At 43.2% G+C, this 17,159-nt stretch overlaps 1 protein-coding gene across 1 annotated transcript in view; it reads right to left on the minus strand.

Moving 5' to 3' along the window:
• The window catches only part of LHFPL4 (LHFPL tetraspan subfamily member 4), a 77,009-nt gene that overhangs the window by 4,427 nt on the left and 55,423 nt on the right, over nucleotides 1-17,159 (minus strand). The window contains exons 2-3 of the mRNA XM_033926622.1: nucleotides 13,883-14,119; nucleotides 547-563 (exon numbers count right to left, since the gene is read on the minus strand). Of these exons, the coding sequence (XP_033782513.1) occupies nucleotides 547-563; nucleotides 13,883-14,119 (254 nt within the window). The remainder of the gene's footprint in view (nucleotides 1-546; nucleotides 564-13,882; nucleotides 14,120-17,159) is intronic.

Genomic DNA, 17,159 nt, shown 5'->3' on the forward strand with positions numbered 1-17,159 from the left:
ATTTAATTAAAAAAAAAAAAAATTTCTACACTCCGAGAGTGAGTGAGAGTGAGTGAGAGAAAGAGAGAACGAGAGAGAGTGAGAGAGAAAGAGAGAGAGAGAGAAAGTGTGAGAGAGTGAGGGAGTGAGAGTGAGTGAAAGAAAGTGTGTGAGACAAAGTGTGAGTGAGAGAGAGTGTGTGTGAGAGAGAGAGGGGGAGAACCTTTGGCTCAGTTGTGATGTGTGTATACTGCATGTACTCGTATTGTATATTAAGTTAAAATTTCATAAAATGTTTTGCTTATCTTGCAAAACACTTGCAAACCAAGTAATTTGCAATCCAAGGTTTTACTGTACCAATATCAAGAAAAAGATGAAAATTCCAACACACCCAACAGTTCCCATTCTGGGCCATGAGGTGTCACCATTGCTCCACATCTGTGACCTATCTACTACCACTGAGACATAGACAAACTGGAAACCCAGAATTGAATGTTTCTGTAGCTTTGGATATGAGATTATGGAACAGAACCAGTGCCAATGGACTATAATACACACAGAACTTACCGCAGTGCCAACAAAATCTGCAAAAGTAAAACAAAGATAGAGTTACAAAATGTTTCTTGAGGTAGCAGAAATTGTTATCGATTATTAATACTGAGTGTCACAGATGTTTAAATGCACTGGATTAAACACATTTATTAAATACACAAATATAAATATGTACACACACTCATAAAATGAGTTGGACAAAGAGAAAATTCTGGTTGCTTAAAAAATGCTGAAAAATGTATGTCAAAAAAAAAAAGAGCAGACTTTTCTAGGATATCCACGATGAATATGCATAAGATAAATTTGCATACGTTGACTCTCCAATGCATGCAGATTTATCTCATTAATATTCATTGTGCTTCTGCCAAAAACCCAACTGGAATCATTTTGAGAAGCTCTTTAATGGGACGTACATTCATTGCTCCTATACTCAGCTACGGGGTCCCTGAAACAGGTTTGGGAAACTCTATAACAAGGAGTTATATATGCATTATTATATTATAAAGTATAATAATGCAGAAATTCCTCTGGATCTAGTTTTTGAAGTGTGAAAGGGCAGTTTTGGCCCACATCTGTAACTTTTATTAGGAAGTGACATCCCTTCACTGCTTCAGATGCTACTGTTGGGTGAAAGAGTCCCGCCACACTGGTTTCAGGGGATGCAGATACCCCACTGCACAACCACCGAGATGTGATGACTGACTTAGCAGGGAGAAGCTTAATTGTGACAGTCTTAAAATCCTCCTTTTAACTTCATTGACAGAAGACAATGCATGATTGAAAGCACCAGATTAGAGAATGACACAGGAACGAATTTGTCTCTGTCCCCACAGGAACTCAATTTCCACGTCCCAGACCCACGAGTTTTCTTGCTGTCCCTGCCCCCATTCCTGTAAGCTCTGCCTTAACCGCACAAGCCTCAAGCACTTATGATATTAAAGTGTTTGAGGCTTGCGCAGATGAGGACGGAGCTTAGGCATTGGTGGAATGAGGCATTATGACATCACAATGAGCTCTAGAATGTTGTTACTTAGGATTTTAAAGTCGGATGAGGACGGAGCTTAGGCATTGGTGGAATGAGGCATTATGACATCACAATCTGAGCTCTAGAATGTTGCTACTTATGATTTGAAAGTGTTTGAGGCTTGTGCACATGAGGATGGGGCTTTCAGGAATGGGGCAGGGACAGGAAAAGAACTCGTAGGGACGGGACAGGAAACTGAGCCCCCGTGGGGATGGGGAAAAATTTGTCCCCATTTCATTTTCTACACCAGACCTCTTCCTTTAAAGCTGGGAGCTCAGTACCCAGTGGTGTAGTGACCTCCCCGGGCACCTTCTTGGTGGGAGTGCCGGCACCTCTCCACCCCTCATGCTTGCGCCTCCCTCCCTCTGCACCTCTTTAAATCTTTGCCAGCACGAGCAACTTCTCCGGCCTGCTGCTCACCCCAGCGTTGCTCCCTCTCTGGTCACGGGGCCAGGAAGTGACATCAGAGAGAGAGCCAACGCCGGCGTGAGCAGCAGACTGGAGAAGCTGCTCGTGCTGGGGAAGATTTGAAGAGGTACGGGGGGAAGGGAGGGCACAAGTATGGCATGAGGGGTGGTGAAGGAGCGGAGAGGCGGGCACGGGGAGGCGCCATGGCCCCTTATTTACGCTACTGTCAGTACCTTTGCATAAAAATCTCTCTCTTGCATATTCAGTAGGGAGATGTCGAAAACCTGACTACTTCGAGACCCTTCTTCACGGCGGTAATACATGCAATGGGGAGGAGTTGCCTAATGGTTCGTGACTGAGAGCCAGCAGAAGCTCGTTCAATTTTCACTGCTGCTCCTGGTGATCTCAAACCCTCCGTTTCCTCAGATGCAAAGTTTAGGGCCCCATTTACAATGCCACAGTAGTGATTCATTTCTCAGGTAGCAAAACACACCAAAGCCCATAGGAATTGAATGGGCCGAGGGAGAATCACTACCACGTTCTTCTGGGACAGGGAAAGGGCCTGGTCTAATCTAGTCTTCGGTTCGCCTCCCGGGTCATCTCCTGAAGGAGCTCGACTCGGTTCACAAGTAATTAAGATCAGTTCCTGTTTATTGTACATTGCTTAGAATTGTATTTTCCTTTTAAATTGTATTCTTCACTGTATGACTAGTTGTTATTTGTTGTAAGCCGCCTAGAACCTTCTTTGGTTAGGCGCAATATCAAAAATAAAATTATTATTATTATTGCGTGAACAACCAAGTTTTTAGATCTTTTTGAAATTGTTGTACATTGCCTCCATAGTATTTGGGCTTTTGCAGGCAGTAAAGAAAGAAAGAAAAAGATAGATTTTCAAAAGGTCAAAATACCCCTTTTGTTATTCTTTTATTGACCCAAATTCTTCCCCCCAGTTCATTCTTTAGAGATCCAAGCCTGTGTTTTCAGGCTGGTTCCGCACTGTCCTCTAACCTAAGGTTGCCAGGCTGCCTATATTGCAAAAGAGGACACCTGGTCCCGCCCTCTTCTGCCCCAAGCCCCTCCCCATTTGCCTCTAGCTCTACCCTGTCCCGCCCCCCCCAAACCTCCTCAAAATCGGGATCGAGTCTGGAGGGCATTTGTACATGCGCAGGTGTCCCTTGCGTGTGTACATGCATATGATGCCATCGTGTCGACATCCGTGCAGGCGCAAATGCCCTCCAGACACGCGGCTGAGGTCGGGGACTTCCAAAACCCAGACAAACTGCTGAGCTTTGGAAACCTCTCCAGGCACCTGGATAGGCCTCTAAAAAGAGGCCATGTCTGGCTTTTCCCAGATGTCTGGTAACCCCTATTCCAGCCATTCTGAGGGTATACAATTTAAGGGGCCTTTTTTTTTTTTTTTTTTTTAACTAAAACTTAGTGCGTGCTATTGGATATTAGAATGTGCTAAGTCCTACGTGCCCTACTTTATACCTAAAGGATCATACACTAATATCGTGCCTTGCAATTAGTCCAAAACGCAGCCAAATTTGAACATGTTACACCGATTTTGGTTTAGTAGCCTGTGCAAGGCCGAATTGAATTCAAAGCGCTTTGTTTGATCTATAAATGAGTTCATTTACAATGTCCATCAGCAAACAAAGCGCCTTGAATTCAATTCGGGCTTGCACAGACTACTGAGCGCAAGGCGGAAGCGTGCCGAAGAAAAACAGTATTTTAAAGGACTCCGACGGAGGGGGGTGGGGGGAACCCCCCCACTTTACTTAACAGAGATCGCGCCAGCGTTGTGGAGGGTTTGGGGGTTGTAACCCCCCACATTATACTGAAAACTTCACTTTTTCCCTAAAAAAGAGGGAAAAAGTAAGTTTCCAGTAAATGAGGGGGTTACAACCCCCCCAAACCCCCACAATGCCGGCACAAACCACACCCTCCGTTGGAGCCCTTTAAAATACTGTTTTTATTTGGTGCGCTTCCGCCTTCCGCTCAGTTGTCTGCGTTGTCTGGGTTGTAGGCGTGCCTTTGTTGTCACGCGCTTTTGACCTGTCACCAAAATCCGGGGGTCTGTTGATGAACGTCAGCAGTTCAGAGTCCTGTATTATGGAGCAAACTACCGCTCGAAATAAAGAGATTTCCTGTTTAGTAAGCAGTTATTGCATAGTGCTGTGATAGTTTGCAGTTTAATTTTGAATGTTATTCTGTAGCTTGCATAGAACTTAGAGGATGGCGCGAGCAATACATTTTTGAATAAATCCGTTAGTGAAAAGGTTCCCAAAGTTTGGAGCTGAGGCAATGAATGTCTAAGTGACTTGCCAGAGATTACGAGGAACTGCAGTGCGTTTGAACTGGGCTTCCTTGGTTCTTAACCTGCTGCTCTAGGCATAGGTATAAATATTGGTAAGGATGGGCTGGTCTTAGCTGGTCACTGAGGGCCAGATTCTGCCACCAGCACCTCCAAAAACCAGCGCCGGACGCATGTCAATAATGTACCGAGAAATCGCAGCCGCGTGTAAAGTCGGCACCGGAAATGTAGGCCCAGGGTTTTCAACGCCTACATTTCTGGCACCTACCTTTCACGTGAATCGCGCCCATGGATGCCCAGCATCACTTCTGACATTAGCCACTAGCCATTAGCCTAGGTGTCACAAAACGCCTCCTAAGAGCTATTCCGGCACTTTTTTTTTTTTTTTGGGGGGGGGGGGGTTTAGGCACCAGCAAGCCTAATTTTCTTTTAAGAGCTTTTTTTTAAAAAAGATTTTCATGGCATTTTCAACTTAACCCCCTCCCCCCTCTTTTACAAAACCGTGGAAGCGTTTTTTTAGCGCAGGCTGATGCACTGAATGCTCTGTGCTGCTTCTGACACTCACAGGAACTTTATGAATGTTGGGACCAGCGCAGAGCATTCAGTGTGCCGGCCTGCGCTAAAAGTCACTTTCGCGGTTTCGTAAAAGGGGTGGTGGTGGTAAGTTAGGTACTGGTAAGGTGCCTACCGGTGTCTGACTTAAGACGCCGTTTATGAGCATTTTGCAGAGTTATTTCTGGATAGTCAAAGCCGGCTTCGGCTTTGAATATCTGGTTATTTTTAAGCCAGTTACGACACAGACACTTAAGCTGCTATTTGGCCCTTAAGCGACCGTGAGCTAGGGCATAAAAATAGGGCGGTCTCATTTATGCACTAATCCTGGCTGCTTAAGGGCTGAATAGCAGCACTTAAGAGGCCAAGTGCTAACTCCGTCCCTGGCAGGCTTTGAGAGACGCTATCAGTGAATTTCAGCAATTGCTCCAACCAAGCGATTTAATCACTCAGTAGCTGGCTAAACTGGCCCTTTAGTCTAACTTTCCTCCCTTTAGCTCGTCGGATCACTCCCTGAGGTCCCCAAATATCGGCTTTTCACAGTCTAATCAATTTGGTTGTGTTTACAATTAGTAGGAACTACTTGTCTGGATGGGGCACAGATGTGTTTTCATGCAGTAAGTCTGCATGTTCACGCCATAGCTAATTGAGATGAATGTTGACTTATTATTTGGAAAATGCTTCCATATCACATCCAGCTAAATTTAATCTCATATTTTGGTAAACTCTTCTAACAATTCTAGACTCTGTCCTGTTTTGACATCTCTGGAGAGTGGACAGGTTGCGTTGTTGCTTTCCCGACCCTTCTAGTGAAGTTATAATTAGCATCGCTGGATGTTTCTACATAGTAAATCTTAGAGATGCTGGACTTTGAGATTCCTGGAGGGCCTGGGGCAGGGTGAGGATTTTTTTTAGCCGCTAGAGTGAGCATGGAAAATGGGCTGCCAGTCTAAGTGAGGGCTTACATTTGGGTGGGGGTGTTATTACATGGTAGAGTAATAAATGTTTTAGAGATTAAACTACAATAATCTATTCTCTGCTTTGTTTGAGAGTTCTGAAGTGTCCTACGCCCTGACACAGCAAAAGCGAAATGCAGGCTTGCCTTCGTTGGCGGTGGACAGTGGACATTATTGAGCACTTTGTGGGACATAAAAGCAAAGCTAAGTAATAGGCTTTTTTTTTTTTTGCACATAAAGCTTAATGTGAATATAAGGACATTATTGCATAAGTTATTAGGGGGAAGGAGTTTTTTTTTTTTAAGCCGATGAAGTACTTTCCTTTTCCAGTTTGCAAGCAAAGATAAGCTCTGGCTACAAACGGAGATCAGAGGCTTTTTCCTCCAATAATCTAGAGCATATAAGCTGAGAATAATAATAACAGTTTATATACCGCAGGACCGTGAAGTTCTATGCGGTTTACAACGATTAAAAATGCTACAAATTGAGTAGAAATACCAAAGTTGAAAACAAGACTGATCCCACCTGATGTTTATATCATTCAGGGATATTATTTTAAAAGTATGAAATAGAACAAAACATTTTTTTGAGAGAGTATGGAACATGGAATGCGCTCCCGAGGGAGGTGGTGGAGAAGAAAACGGTGACGGATGAACACAGAGGATCTCAAATAATAATAATAATAATTTTATTTTTCTATACTGCCAAAGCCATGATAGTTCGAGGCAGTTTACAACAAGAGGCGCTGGACAATCAGCAAAATAGTTACAATACAAAGTCGAAGAATTTACAATGCAAAGTCATTGGAAATAAGGTACAGGTTGGGAGGAGTGATACACTAGATTCATAGGTTACAATCAGTTAAATAAATTTGTTTTTATAGATTTTCTAAAATTAAGGTAAGATGAGGAGTGGGTGATGATGTTAGCCATCCAGTCGTTCCATTTGCCTTCCTGGGAGGCAAGAGTTCTGTCCAGGTATATTTTGAAGGAATTAAGGCCAGTACTGGGCAGACTTGCTTGGTCTGTGTCCCGTATATGGACATTCAGTTGAGGTTGGGCTGGGGAGGGTTTCGATGGTTAAGATGGGCTGGAGTGAGCTTTGATGGAGACTCCAGTTGATGGCCCAGAAATATCTAAGTAAAAGGAACATTTAAACTAAATAATTAATTTATGGAGCATGTATAGTTGGGCAGACTGGATGGACCACTCGGGTCTTCTTTATCTGCCGTCATTTGCCATGTTACCATGTAGTATTGTGGTTGGATGATGAGGATAAGAAGACCACTGTTGCAAGAGTCTACTTTCTTTTCACCTATCTCATTGCTCCCTTATCTCAACAAAAGCAAGCGTGATTAGCAGGTCCTGTTTCGAGAAAAATAGCCATTCCGTGTTTATTCAGTTTCTAGACCTTATTTAGGGATCTTGTTGCTATGTGCCCATGGCTGTGCTTGAATTTCAGCATTTTCTCTAAATTTGGTGAGTTTATAAAGTGTTTATCAAATGATTTAATGGCCCTTGTCTGGGAGCTTCCTCATTACCATTCTCTCAACAGATTGACACCCCCCCCAAAAAAAAAAAACAAAAACATAGAGCCAAAAAGCTAGCTAGTGGCTCCAAAAAGAAACTGAGCACCTGGAATTAATTTTTCTGCGTACGTGAAATAACTTGTTATAGATTGAATATGCGATTGTTAAAAAATTGTATTTCAACATCTTAAATTATAGGATTTTTTAAACAAATATGTCAGAGACCTTCAGGCAGTACAAAATTTGTAGAGGGGAGACAGAAGTGAAAGAAATGAAGATGAACAAAAAAAAAAAAAAAGCCTAAGGAAGACAGAAAGAAAGAGAGTGATAAATAGGACAGAGAAGAGACGGATGGATCTGAATAAAGAGACATTTTATTGATTTAAAGAGCGAGACAAGAGAGGTTTCAGAATCTCTCACTTAATTACCAAACTGATCTAGTCCCATCTCGTAGCCCTCGAATTCCACCTGACTCCATGAGTGCTGATCTGAGGTGACATTTGTCCAAGAACACCCCACCTGCCATGAAAAGGGCACTTTAACACTTTGAAGTAAACTTGACTTGATGCAGCAGTGCCTGACCTGAGAAGCTGCTCAAAGCTCTTTCTTAACCCATCAGAAAAAGTCTTCTCTTTTTCCCGTTTCAAAGATTACTGTGATTGGCTATTCCAGTCTGCAATGCTAAGGATATTTCTTATCTGTCATCCACAGAACCTTGTAAGGATATTTCCCCTTATTTGGGTTAATTTTGAATTCCTGTTTAATTTTCAATCAAACACCATCAAACTTCCCACATCTTAATCCAACACCCAGTCTCCACTCCTTCTTCCCTCCCCTAGGCCTTATCACCAAGCTTTTCCAATAATAACAGTTACCATAACCAGCAAAATCTGTTTCCCCAAAACTATTGCTTCAACATGTGGCCACCTGTTCCCAGGGCTTTGCTGTTTAACCAGTAAGACCATATAGAAATAAGATGTGTATAGATAACTATATCTAGATTGGATCTACAAAAAATTCTGATGAAAACTATTCTGAGATAAGGATGTGGAAGGCAAATCATGTTCTGCTACATTCAGAGTTTTAAGATCTTGAACATGTCCAAAGCTGACTTAAGCAATATGAAGCAATTATAATTTTCTCTTTTCAGATAAGAAGTCAAAAAACTTGGGCCTAGCCTGATGGCTGAGTGGAAGAACTAATGTACAGAAAACCAATGCTCAATTTCTTTGCTCTGAATCTACATCTAGGTCTAGTCAGGACTAGGGAAACTGTTGAGGCAGAGTGTATAGTAGCCCCTGGGAGGAGCAAGACTTGGTCATTGCTCAGTCGGGCTATATTAGCAAAATTTTCCAGATGGGGCTGAGATGGGAATCTAGGAGCCACCTAGATCAGTGTCTCTCAACTCGGTCCTGGAGGTATTGACTGGCCAGGGGGTACTCCAGGACCGAGTTGAGAAACACTGGCCTAGATCAATGTTTCCCAAGTCGTAAGAATAGCCATACCGGCTCAAACCAATGGTCCATCTAGCCCAGTATCCTGGTTCCAACAGTGGCCAATTCAGGTCACAAGTACCTGGAAGAAACTCAAATACTGTAGTAACAACATTCCATGTTGCCGATCCCAGGGCAAGCAGTGGCTTCCCCCATTTCTGTCTCAATAGTCGGTCCTGAAGTACCCCCTTGCTAGTCAGGTTTTCAGGATATCCACAATGACTAGGCATGAAACTGATTTGCATAGACTGCCTCTATTATATGCAAATCTCTTTCATGCATATTCATTGTGCATAATCTGAATACCTGACTGGCAAGGGGGTACTCCAGGACCAAATTGGGAAATAGTGGTCTGGGTCATGTGCTAATAACTTGGGTGCCAGTTGGCCAGTGCATGTTTTTGATTTTCACATCTTTTCGAATGCAACTCGGTTTTCCAATAGGTCACCTAGACTGAAAGGGCAAGTGAATGCCTCGTATTTTATAAAGAGAAATAGGTGCCTATGTTTCTTTATACAAGCTGCAGAAATTATAGCTAAATCGAAGCTGCAGACATTTACAGCGGCTCTTGTTCATCTTCTACCTAATGCGCACCCACTCCAGAGTAGTATAAAAGTAGGTGTATTTAGGTCACTGGGTTTTATAAGTTGTATTTTGGGACCAATTGTACAAAGACATGTGCATGCCTATGTGGCTTCTTATAACATACTAGCAGGGAAAACAGTGGGACAGGACAACAAGCTTTCCACCGGAGCCAGTTGGATCAAAAATTACAGATGTTTTATTTTTGTCCAGAAAAGCGTTACAGTAATGAAGACCTGGCAAAGCGCTGTGTTTTGGTGGGTCACTGTGAACTTAACATTGCTGATAATGACATCAATCCATAAAATAAGGTAAAAGCATCAATCCCTGATAACAGGCCTTAAGTGAGTTTAAAATCTGTAAATTAAGACACGATTTGTACTTGAATGTGATTGCAGCTCTTTCAACTCACTTAAGGCCTGTTATCAGGACTCCTGAAGAAGGCAAAACACTGCCGAAACACGGCTTGTGTTGGGTCCGGATCTCACCCTGTGTGCATATGATGTAATTACTGTAATATTTTAGACACAAAAAGAAAAATCAAGAGGAGCAAAAATCCACAGACACAACACCTATATCCTCCAGTTTAAACACTGAAGCTGAAGCTCAAGGCCAACTGTGCCATTTTTCTTCACTATGTGAGACTCTCAGCCTTAGTAAACTGCAGGTATGGGAAGTTTTAACTCTGACGAGGATATAGGACATTGTTTATGAATTTCGTGCTCTCATGATTTTGTTTTTGTGTTTCCTTAGAGCCCTGAAGAAATGATTTTGCAATCATGAAACGTTGGCCTTTGTCGGCTGTTTGGAGAGGAAGTTTTCGGCTGTTTGGAGAGGAAATTTTCATTAGTGCCTGTCTGCCGTTAAGCAACAGATAAGTGTGGCTTGCACTTTGTTGGATTAATATATAATTACATTACCGTTATAGTTGGTACAGCGGGGTTGCCTATGATAGAATAATGAAGGTTAACCAATGAGAAATTTGGGTTCTCCTTCATAGCACTGGAGCAGTGATTGCCCGGTAGCTTCTGAGGCAAATTTCCCCTGCAAATGTGTTTCCGCTGTACGCTTTAGACATAAAATAGTTAAGTCTTGAGCTTTAGCTTCAGCGTTTATACTTTAGACAAAGACATTTTGTACCTGAAATGTTTTTACTGTATGGAATATTGTAAAATAAACTTTATCTATATAATTACATTGAATTAGTGACTTCTATCCCGCCAATACCTTTCAGTTCTAGGCGGTTTACAACAAGAATTGGCCTGGGCATTCCCAGGGAGATGACAAGGTCGATAGATCTAGTATGCGTCGGGATCTGGGAAGGGTCGATACGGTTTGGTTAGATCATTTGACAAATTTCTTGACTAGTATAGTTTTCAGTTCTTTCCTGAATGTTTTGTAGTTGGGCGTCACGGTCAGACGATTTGAGAGGTGTCAATCTAGTCTCGCTGCCATGGTGGCGAGTAGTCCGTCATATTTTTTTTTTGCTTTGCATGCCTTTGATTGGGGGGGAGAAGGGGGGGGTAAAGTGTGTTTGAGTTCTGAATCACCTTAAGATCTCGACAACTCTTTAGTAATTCTTATGTAACTCTTATGACATCTCTTATGCTATTCCTGTAAACTTTTATGCTATTCCTGTAAACTTTTATGCTATTCCTGTAAACTTTTATGCTATTCCTGTAAACTTTTATGCTATTCCTGTAAATTTTTATGTAATCCACCTTGAACTGCAAAGTATTGGCGGAATAGAAATCACTAATTTAATGTAATCTGCAGGAACTAAAGTTCCCCCCAAATAGTACCAGCTTATCATGCCTTTTGCGCCTAAATTTGGGCATGGTTACTTATAGCTGCCAAAGGCTGGTGCAAACCGACGGCAGGCACTCAGATGCAAGGCATTCTATAACATCGTGCCGAATTTCTGGGAATGTCCTTGACCCGGCCATGTCCCCTTTGGAATTTCATCCATTGAATTTAGGTGTGTGTCTGTGTTAGAGAACAGGGCAGATCCATGCCTAACTCATAACTACTACCAACTAAGTGCTTGTTAACGCCATGAAAATGTACAAAGACTAAGGAGCACTCCATGAAGTTTCAAAACCAATAGGAGGAAATATTTGTTCACTCGGAGAACAGTTAAGCCCTGGAACACATTGCCAGAGGATGTAGTAACAATGGTTAGTGAAGCTGGTTTAAAAAAAGAAAAAGGTTTAGACAAGTTCCTGGAGGAAAAGTCCTTAGTTTGCCGCTATTGAGACAGACATGGGGAAAGCCACTGCTTGCCTAGGATCAGTGGCATGGAATATTGCTACTATTTGGGTTTCTCCCCAAGTACTTATGACCTGGTTTGGTCACTGTGCAAGCAGGATACTGGGCTAGATGAACCATTGGTCTTACCCAGTATGGCTATTCTTTTGTTCTTAATAGTTGATTGTTTAGGATCCATGCCCAAATTTGGGTGATATATACAGAATTTGGGGGTATGTGTATTGAACATGGCAAAGGGATGTTTCCAGTGTTCTAGAATAGTGAGGACCTGTGCCCACTTGCATGCTGGGATTTATACCTGAATTCCCTTGGTGTAAATCCTGGTGCCCAGAGTTGAGCATGGATGCCAGCTTTACATGCTATTCTTTAAAGGGCATCCATCCTGGGACGCCGTTTATAAAGGTCCATTCACTGCTGACTTTTTTTGGTGCTGAATTTTGAATGCAATTTACTCAATCCAGCGCTTAATGTGCATTCAGTTGCATTAATGCAAATTAGTAAATGAGGACTAGCTTTGGACCTGAGGCGATGGGGGTTAAGCGATTTGTCCAAGGTCACAAGGAGCATCAGTGGGATTTGAATGCAGGATTCCCTGGTTCTCAGCCTACTACTCTAATCAGTAGGTCACTTCTCCCCTCCTTAATTGTTTGCTGGTTAGTTACTAATTTCCAAATATAAAGTACTTTAGTCAAGGATTCTGGTGCCTGCTTAAGGTTTATCATTCACAATAGATCAGCAGCTCTCAGAATTATCAGCTGTGGCATGAAGAAAATATAATTTAGAAAACAAAAGCCTTTACAGTGTAATATCAAAAGTGCAGTGAAACACTGTTCCCTCTAAGCTGGGTGGGAGTCCTAGACCTACAGTCCTACCAGAGTGTGTGAGTGTGTGTGTGTGGGGAGGGGGGGGAGGGTTGCTGTTGCACTATCATATTTTCAATAGTGAGAGCAGTGGCTTTTCCGGGAGGAAGACATGGGGGAAAGCCAATGTTTGGCCTGAATCAGTAGCACGGAACGTTGCTACTCTTTGGGGTTCTAGAATCTGTTGTTACTCTTTGGGGTTCTGGAATCTTGCTATTCTCTGAGATTCTACCTGGAATCTTGATGCTCTTTGGGTTTCTGAAATGTTGCTACTCCTTGGGTTTTGGCTAGGTACTAGTGACCTGGATTGGCCACCATGAAGAACAGGCTACTGGGCTTGATGGACCATTGGTCTGACCCAGTAACGCTGTTCTTATGTTCTTACGTAATAAGGGAGGGGGCAGTCTGCCCTGGGCACCATCATGCTGGGGGTACCGGCACCCCTCCTCCTCTCTGCCCTCACCTCTTCCCATTCCCCCCCCCTCGCCACACGTGCACCCCTTCCCTTCCCCCATACTTCTAGTTGATCACCGCCGTGAGTAACAACTTCAGCATGCTCCTCGCAGCAGCATCGGCTCCTGCTGACATCACTTCTGAGTGCCACGCATAGGAAATGACATCAGAGGGAGAGCCGACGCACTCGTGAGGAACACGTTGAAGTTGTGTCACCCCTCCTCCTCTCCACCCCGCCTCTTCCCACCCCTCCCCTGCTGCACTCGCGCCTTCCCTTCCCCCGCATCTCTAGTGGTTCCCCGCAACCAGGTCAGCTCACGCTGTCACTTCCGGGGTGTCGCGCGTATTAAGTGATGTCAGAGGGAGAGGACAAGGTCGCGAAGAGCACGTTGAAGTTGGTCAAGGCGGTGAACTAGAGCTATGGGGGAAGGGAAGGGGGGTCGGGGAAGGGGTGCCATCGCCCCAGGTGTCTCTCGCCCTCGATACGCCACTGAGTGTGAGGCAGGCAACTTCTGCAGGACTCCAAGGCACTCGCCTTTCCCTAGGACAGGAGTATCAAAGTCCCTCCTGGAGGGCCGCAATCCAGTCGGGTTTTCAGGATTTCCCCAATGAATCTGCATGAGATCTATTTGCATGCACTGCTTTCAATGCATATTCATTGGGGAAATCCGGAAAACCTGACTGGATTGCGGCCCTCCAGGAGGGACTTTGACACCCCTGCCCTAGAGATTATCGCATCACTACCCACTGGTAGCAATGCAACTGGAAAACTCCCGCCCAGCTTAAAACCTCTCTCAAATTCTTTCTCATATTTCACTTAGCTTTAGGAAAATAAACAATGTCTTGACTCTGCATTTTAAATACCAATAGTGCACAGTACATATTTCTGGGTCTCAGTCCTGGGTTTTACCTTTGTTTTCTGCCTTGAGCTCCTCGTGCAGTAGGTCGTTCTGTCGGTTCCCCAGGACAAAAGCCAGGAAAGAGAGGATGAGGGCATTCAGGATACCGATAATGGCCAGAATGTAAGCCCAGCGAACGGAGCAGTCACCTAGTGAATACTTTCCAGTCTTATCTCCACACATATCCCTGATGGTCTCTGCGTCCCAGCCGTCTGGAAAGATCATGCAACCTAGCACCAGGCAGAGAGCTGAAACGGGGGTGAGGAATCGAGGGAAGAAGTCAGAGAGAGATGGAAATAAGATATACAGGAAGGTGATGGTTGGACAGAGAGAAAGGGAGGAGAATAAAAAAAGAATTGATTAGATCCAAAGTGATTTAAATAGTTTAGGATACAAAAAGAGCTAAAATGCTTGTCTGTGTGTTCTTTTACTAAAATACAGGCTTGTAGCAGATGAAAAGCAGAACAATGCCGAACAAAGCAATCTACCCCCTGGCAGCTGCCACGTCAGAGATCCTACAGGATAGGAAAATCCTGCTAGACCAGAGACATATAATGATTCATATCTACTGCATATTGCACATGCTCAGAAACGGTCCATCGTGGTACTGTCCACTAGTGCTTCCGCTCCCTTAGAGAGCCTAAGGGGCTCGTTTTCAAAACAGAAAGAGGTAAAACCAAAACACAAAACCAGCATAAAGTGGCACTTGTGCGTTTTAATCGCCAAATCGTCTAAGTGCTGGTTTTCAAAACTGACTTTTTAGGCGTACTGTAGGTCATTTGCCCTCCAGTACGTCTAAACCCAGGGCAGTCATTTAGACGTTCGGAGTTAGACCTGTTTTAAAAGTGCATAAGGGCCGAAAAGGTCCCCAATCTGAACAGATGACCACCGGATGCATGAAGGCATGAGCCCCCACACTGCCCCAGTGGTCACTGACCCCCGTCCCACCCCCCAAAGAAGTGAAAGAAACAGTATGGTTTATGGTTCATTTATTTATATCCCGCCTTTTCCCAAAGTGGGTTACAAAATTACATCCATATACAACAAATATAACAAGACATCTCAAATTATAAACGATAAAATGAAAAGTCAAGCACCATATTTCATCTGACGTAAGAGATGGCTTTTTAATAGTCATTTAAAATTCCGCCAATTTTGCTGCTGGCATATGGGTACACCGACAAATCCGTGCAGGGCAACGGTGCTCCGACAAAAGGGCCCTGACGATTGCACGCATGGACAATTGCGGTCCGATATGTGGAAGGCCCTGATTTGGTGAGACTCCTCAGGCCCCGTCTCCGAGTGAAAAAATATTTCCTCCTATTGGTTTTAAAAGTATTACTCTGTAACTTCGAATGTCCCCCTAGTCTTTGTAATTTTTGACGGAGTGAAAAATCGATCCACTTGTACCCATTCTATTCCACTCAGGACTTTGTAGACTTCAGTCCTATCTCCTCTCAGCCGCCTCTTTTCCAAGCTGAAGAGCCCTAACCGTTTTCGTCTTTCCTCATACGAGAGGAGTTCCATCCCCTTTATCGTCTTGGTCGCTCTTCTTTGAACCTTTTCTAGTGCCGCTTGAGCTCTTGTACTCAGAACTTCTCAAGGCCCCCCCAATGTGCATTCTTCAAGAAGAAGGAAGAGATTGGACTTCTGGAACCATTTCTGGGAAGATATCCACGTTGCCAGATGGTAGCAATTCTTTTATAGCTTATAACAATAACTTAGCATAATATTTATACTCTGTAACATTGCCAAATGTTTCAAAATATGTGCTTGACTAATCTATCATTTTATTTAGTAATAAGGTGCATACAGAGGAATCCTTAACCTTCATTGTAAAGGAGACAGTGGGAACATGTTTTGAGTTTGTTTTTCCTTTGAGAGAGGTGAAGTTCACTGAGGAAATAGATATTTATGAATCCTGTTTCCATTTTCAGAAGGAAATACTTTTTTTTTACAGAAAGGGTAGTAGATATGTGGAATAGTCTCCTGGTAGAGGTGGTGGAGACAGATTGAGTCTGAATTCATGAATGTGTGGGACAGGCACATGGGATCTCGTAGGGAGAAGAGGAGATAGTGGATGCTGTGGAAGGGCCAAATGGATGGGCCATTTGGCCTTTATCTGCCATCATGTTTCTATGTTTCTATAAAAAACACAAAAAAACCAAGAAAGGACGCCAATAAATTCTCTTCAGAAATAAACATCTGATGATACACCCAGCACTACACACATCAATATAATAACGCACAAAATGTGCCAATAAATTGGAGAAAAGACCTCAGTGTCTACTAGGGTTATAATCAAAGTTCCACACCCACATAGACAAACCCACCTCAATATGCAATTATTGAGGCAGGAAGACACATCCTGAGGCTGAAAAACTCCAAAGATAAGTGGAAAATCTTTTCTTCTTAATTAAATAACAGTTGTATAAATATCAATATCAAAACCTCATGATCACACTTATCTGAAAAAGGTTGTTATCTTCATAGTGCCTGGCTGTAGAAGCAGGAAAAACCCTCAAAGTGGAGCATAAGCTAAGTGCAAAGCGGCCACTCAATCTCCACCGTTTGCACACTGTTCACCATGATTTCCTATGTTTCTATAACCATAAAGTTCTATGACCTCACAATGCAGGTGTAAAGAGCCTTAGCCTATAGGAAGAGGAGATGCAAATGTTAAGAGCCTTAGCCAATAGGGAGAGGAGGAGATAGTAGATGCTGCGAATGGGCTATTTGGCCTTTATCTGCCATCATGTTTCTATAACCATAAAGCTCTATGACCTCACAATGCAGGTGTAAAGAGCCTTAGCCTATAGGAAGAGGAAATGCAAATGTTAAGAGCCTTAGCCAATAGGGAGAGGAGGAGATAGTGGATGCAGCGGATAGGCTATTTGGCCTTTTATCTGCCATCATGTTTCTATAACCATAAAGCTCTATGACCTCACAATGCAGGTGTAAAGAGCCTTAGCCTATAGGAAGAGGAGATGCAAATGTTAAGAGCCTTAGCCAATAGGGAGAGGAGTTGATAGTGGATGGACCATTTGGCCTTTATCTGCCGACATGTTTCTCTGTTTCTAAGGCGGGTCAAGCTCAACATTTTGTAGAAATACTATTTTTCTACCGTCCCTCAGTTGCATTTTTGACTTGTTTCTCATTGTTGTCATGAATGCTTCAAAATCTCCCTCTTCTGAGTATGTATGTGTGAAAGTTGATTTGACTTCTTATTTCTTTAAAACTTGTTCAATGTTTCAAGACAGACTTTGAGATTCCATTAAAGCAAGTCTC

The sequence above is a fragment of the Geotrypetes seraphini genome, chromosome 17 (genome assembly GCF_902459505.1).
Source record: "Geotrypetes seraphini chromosome 17, aGeoSer1.1, whole genome shotgun sequence".
Lineage (NCBI taxonomy): Eukaryota > Metazoa > Chordata > Amphibia > Gymnophiona > Dermophiidae > Geotrypetes > Geotrypetes seraphini.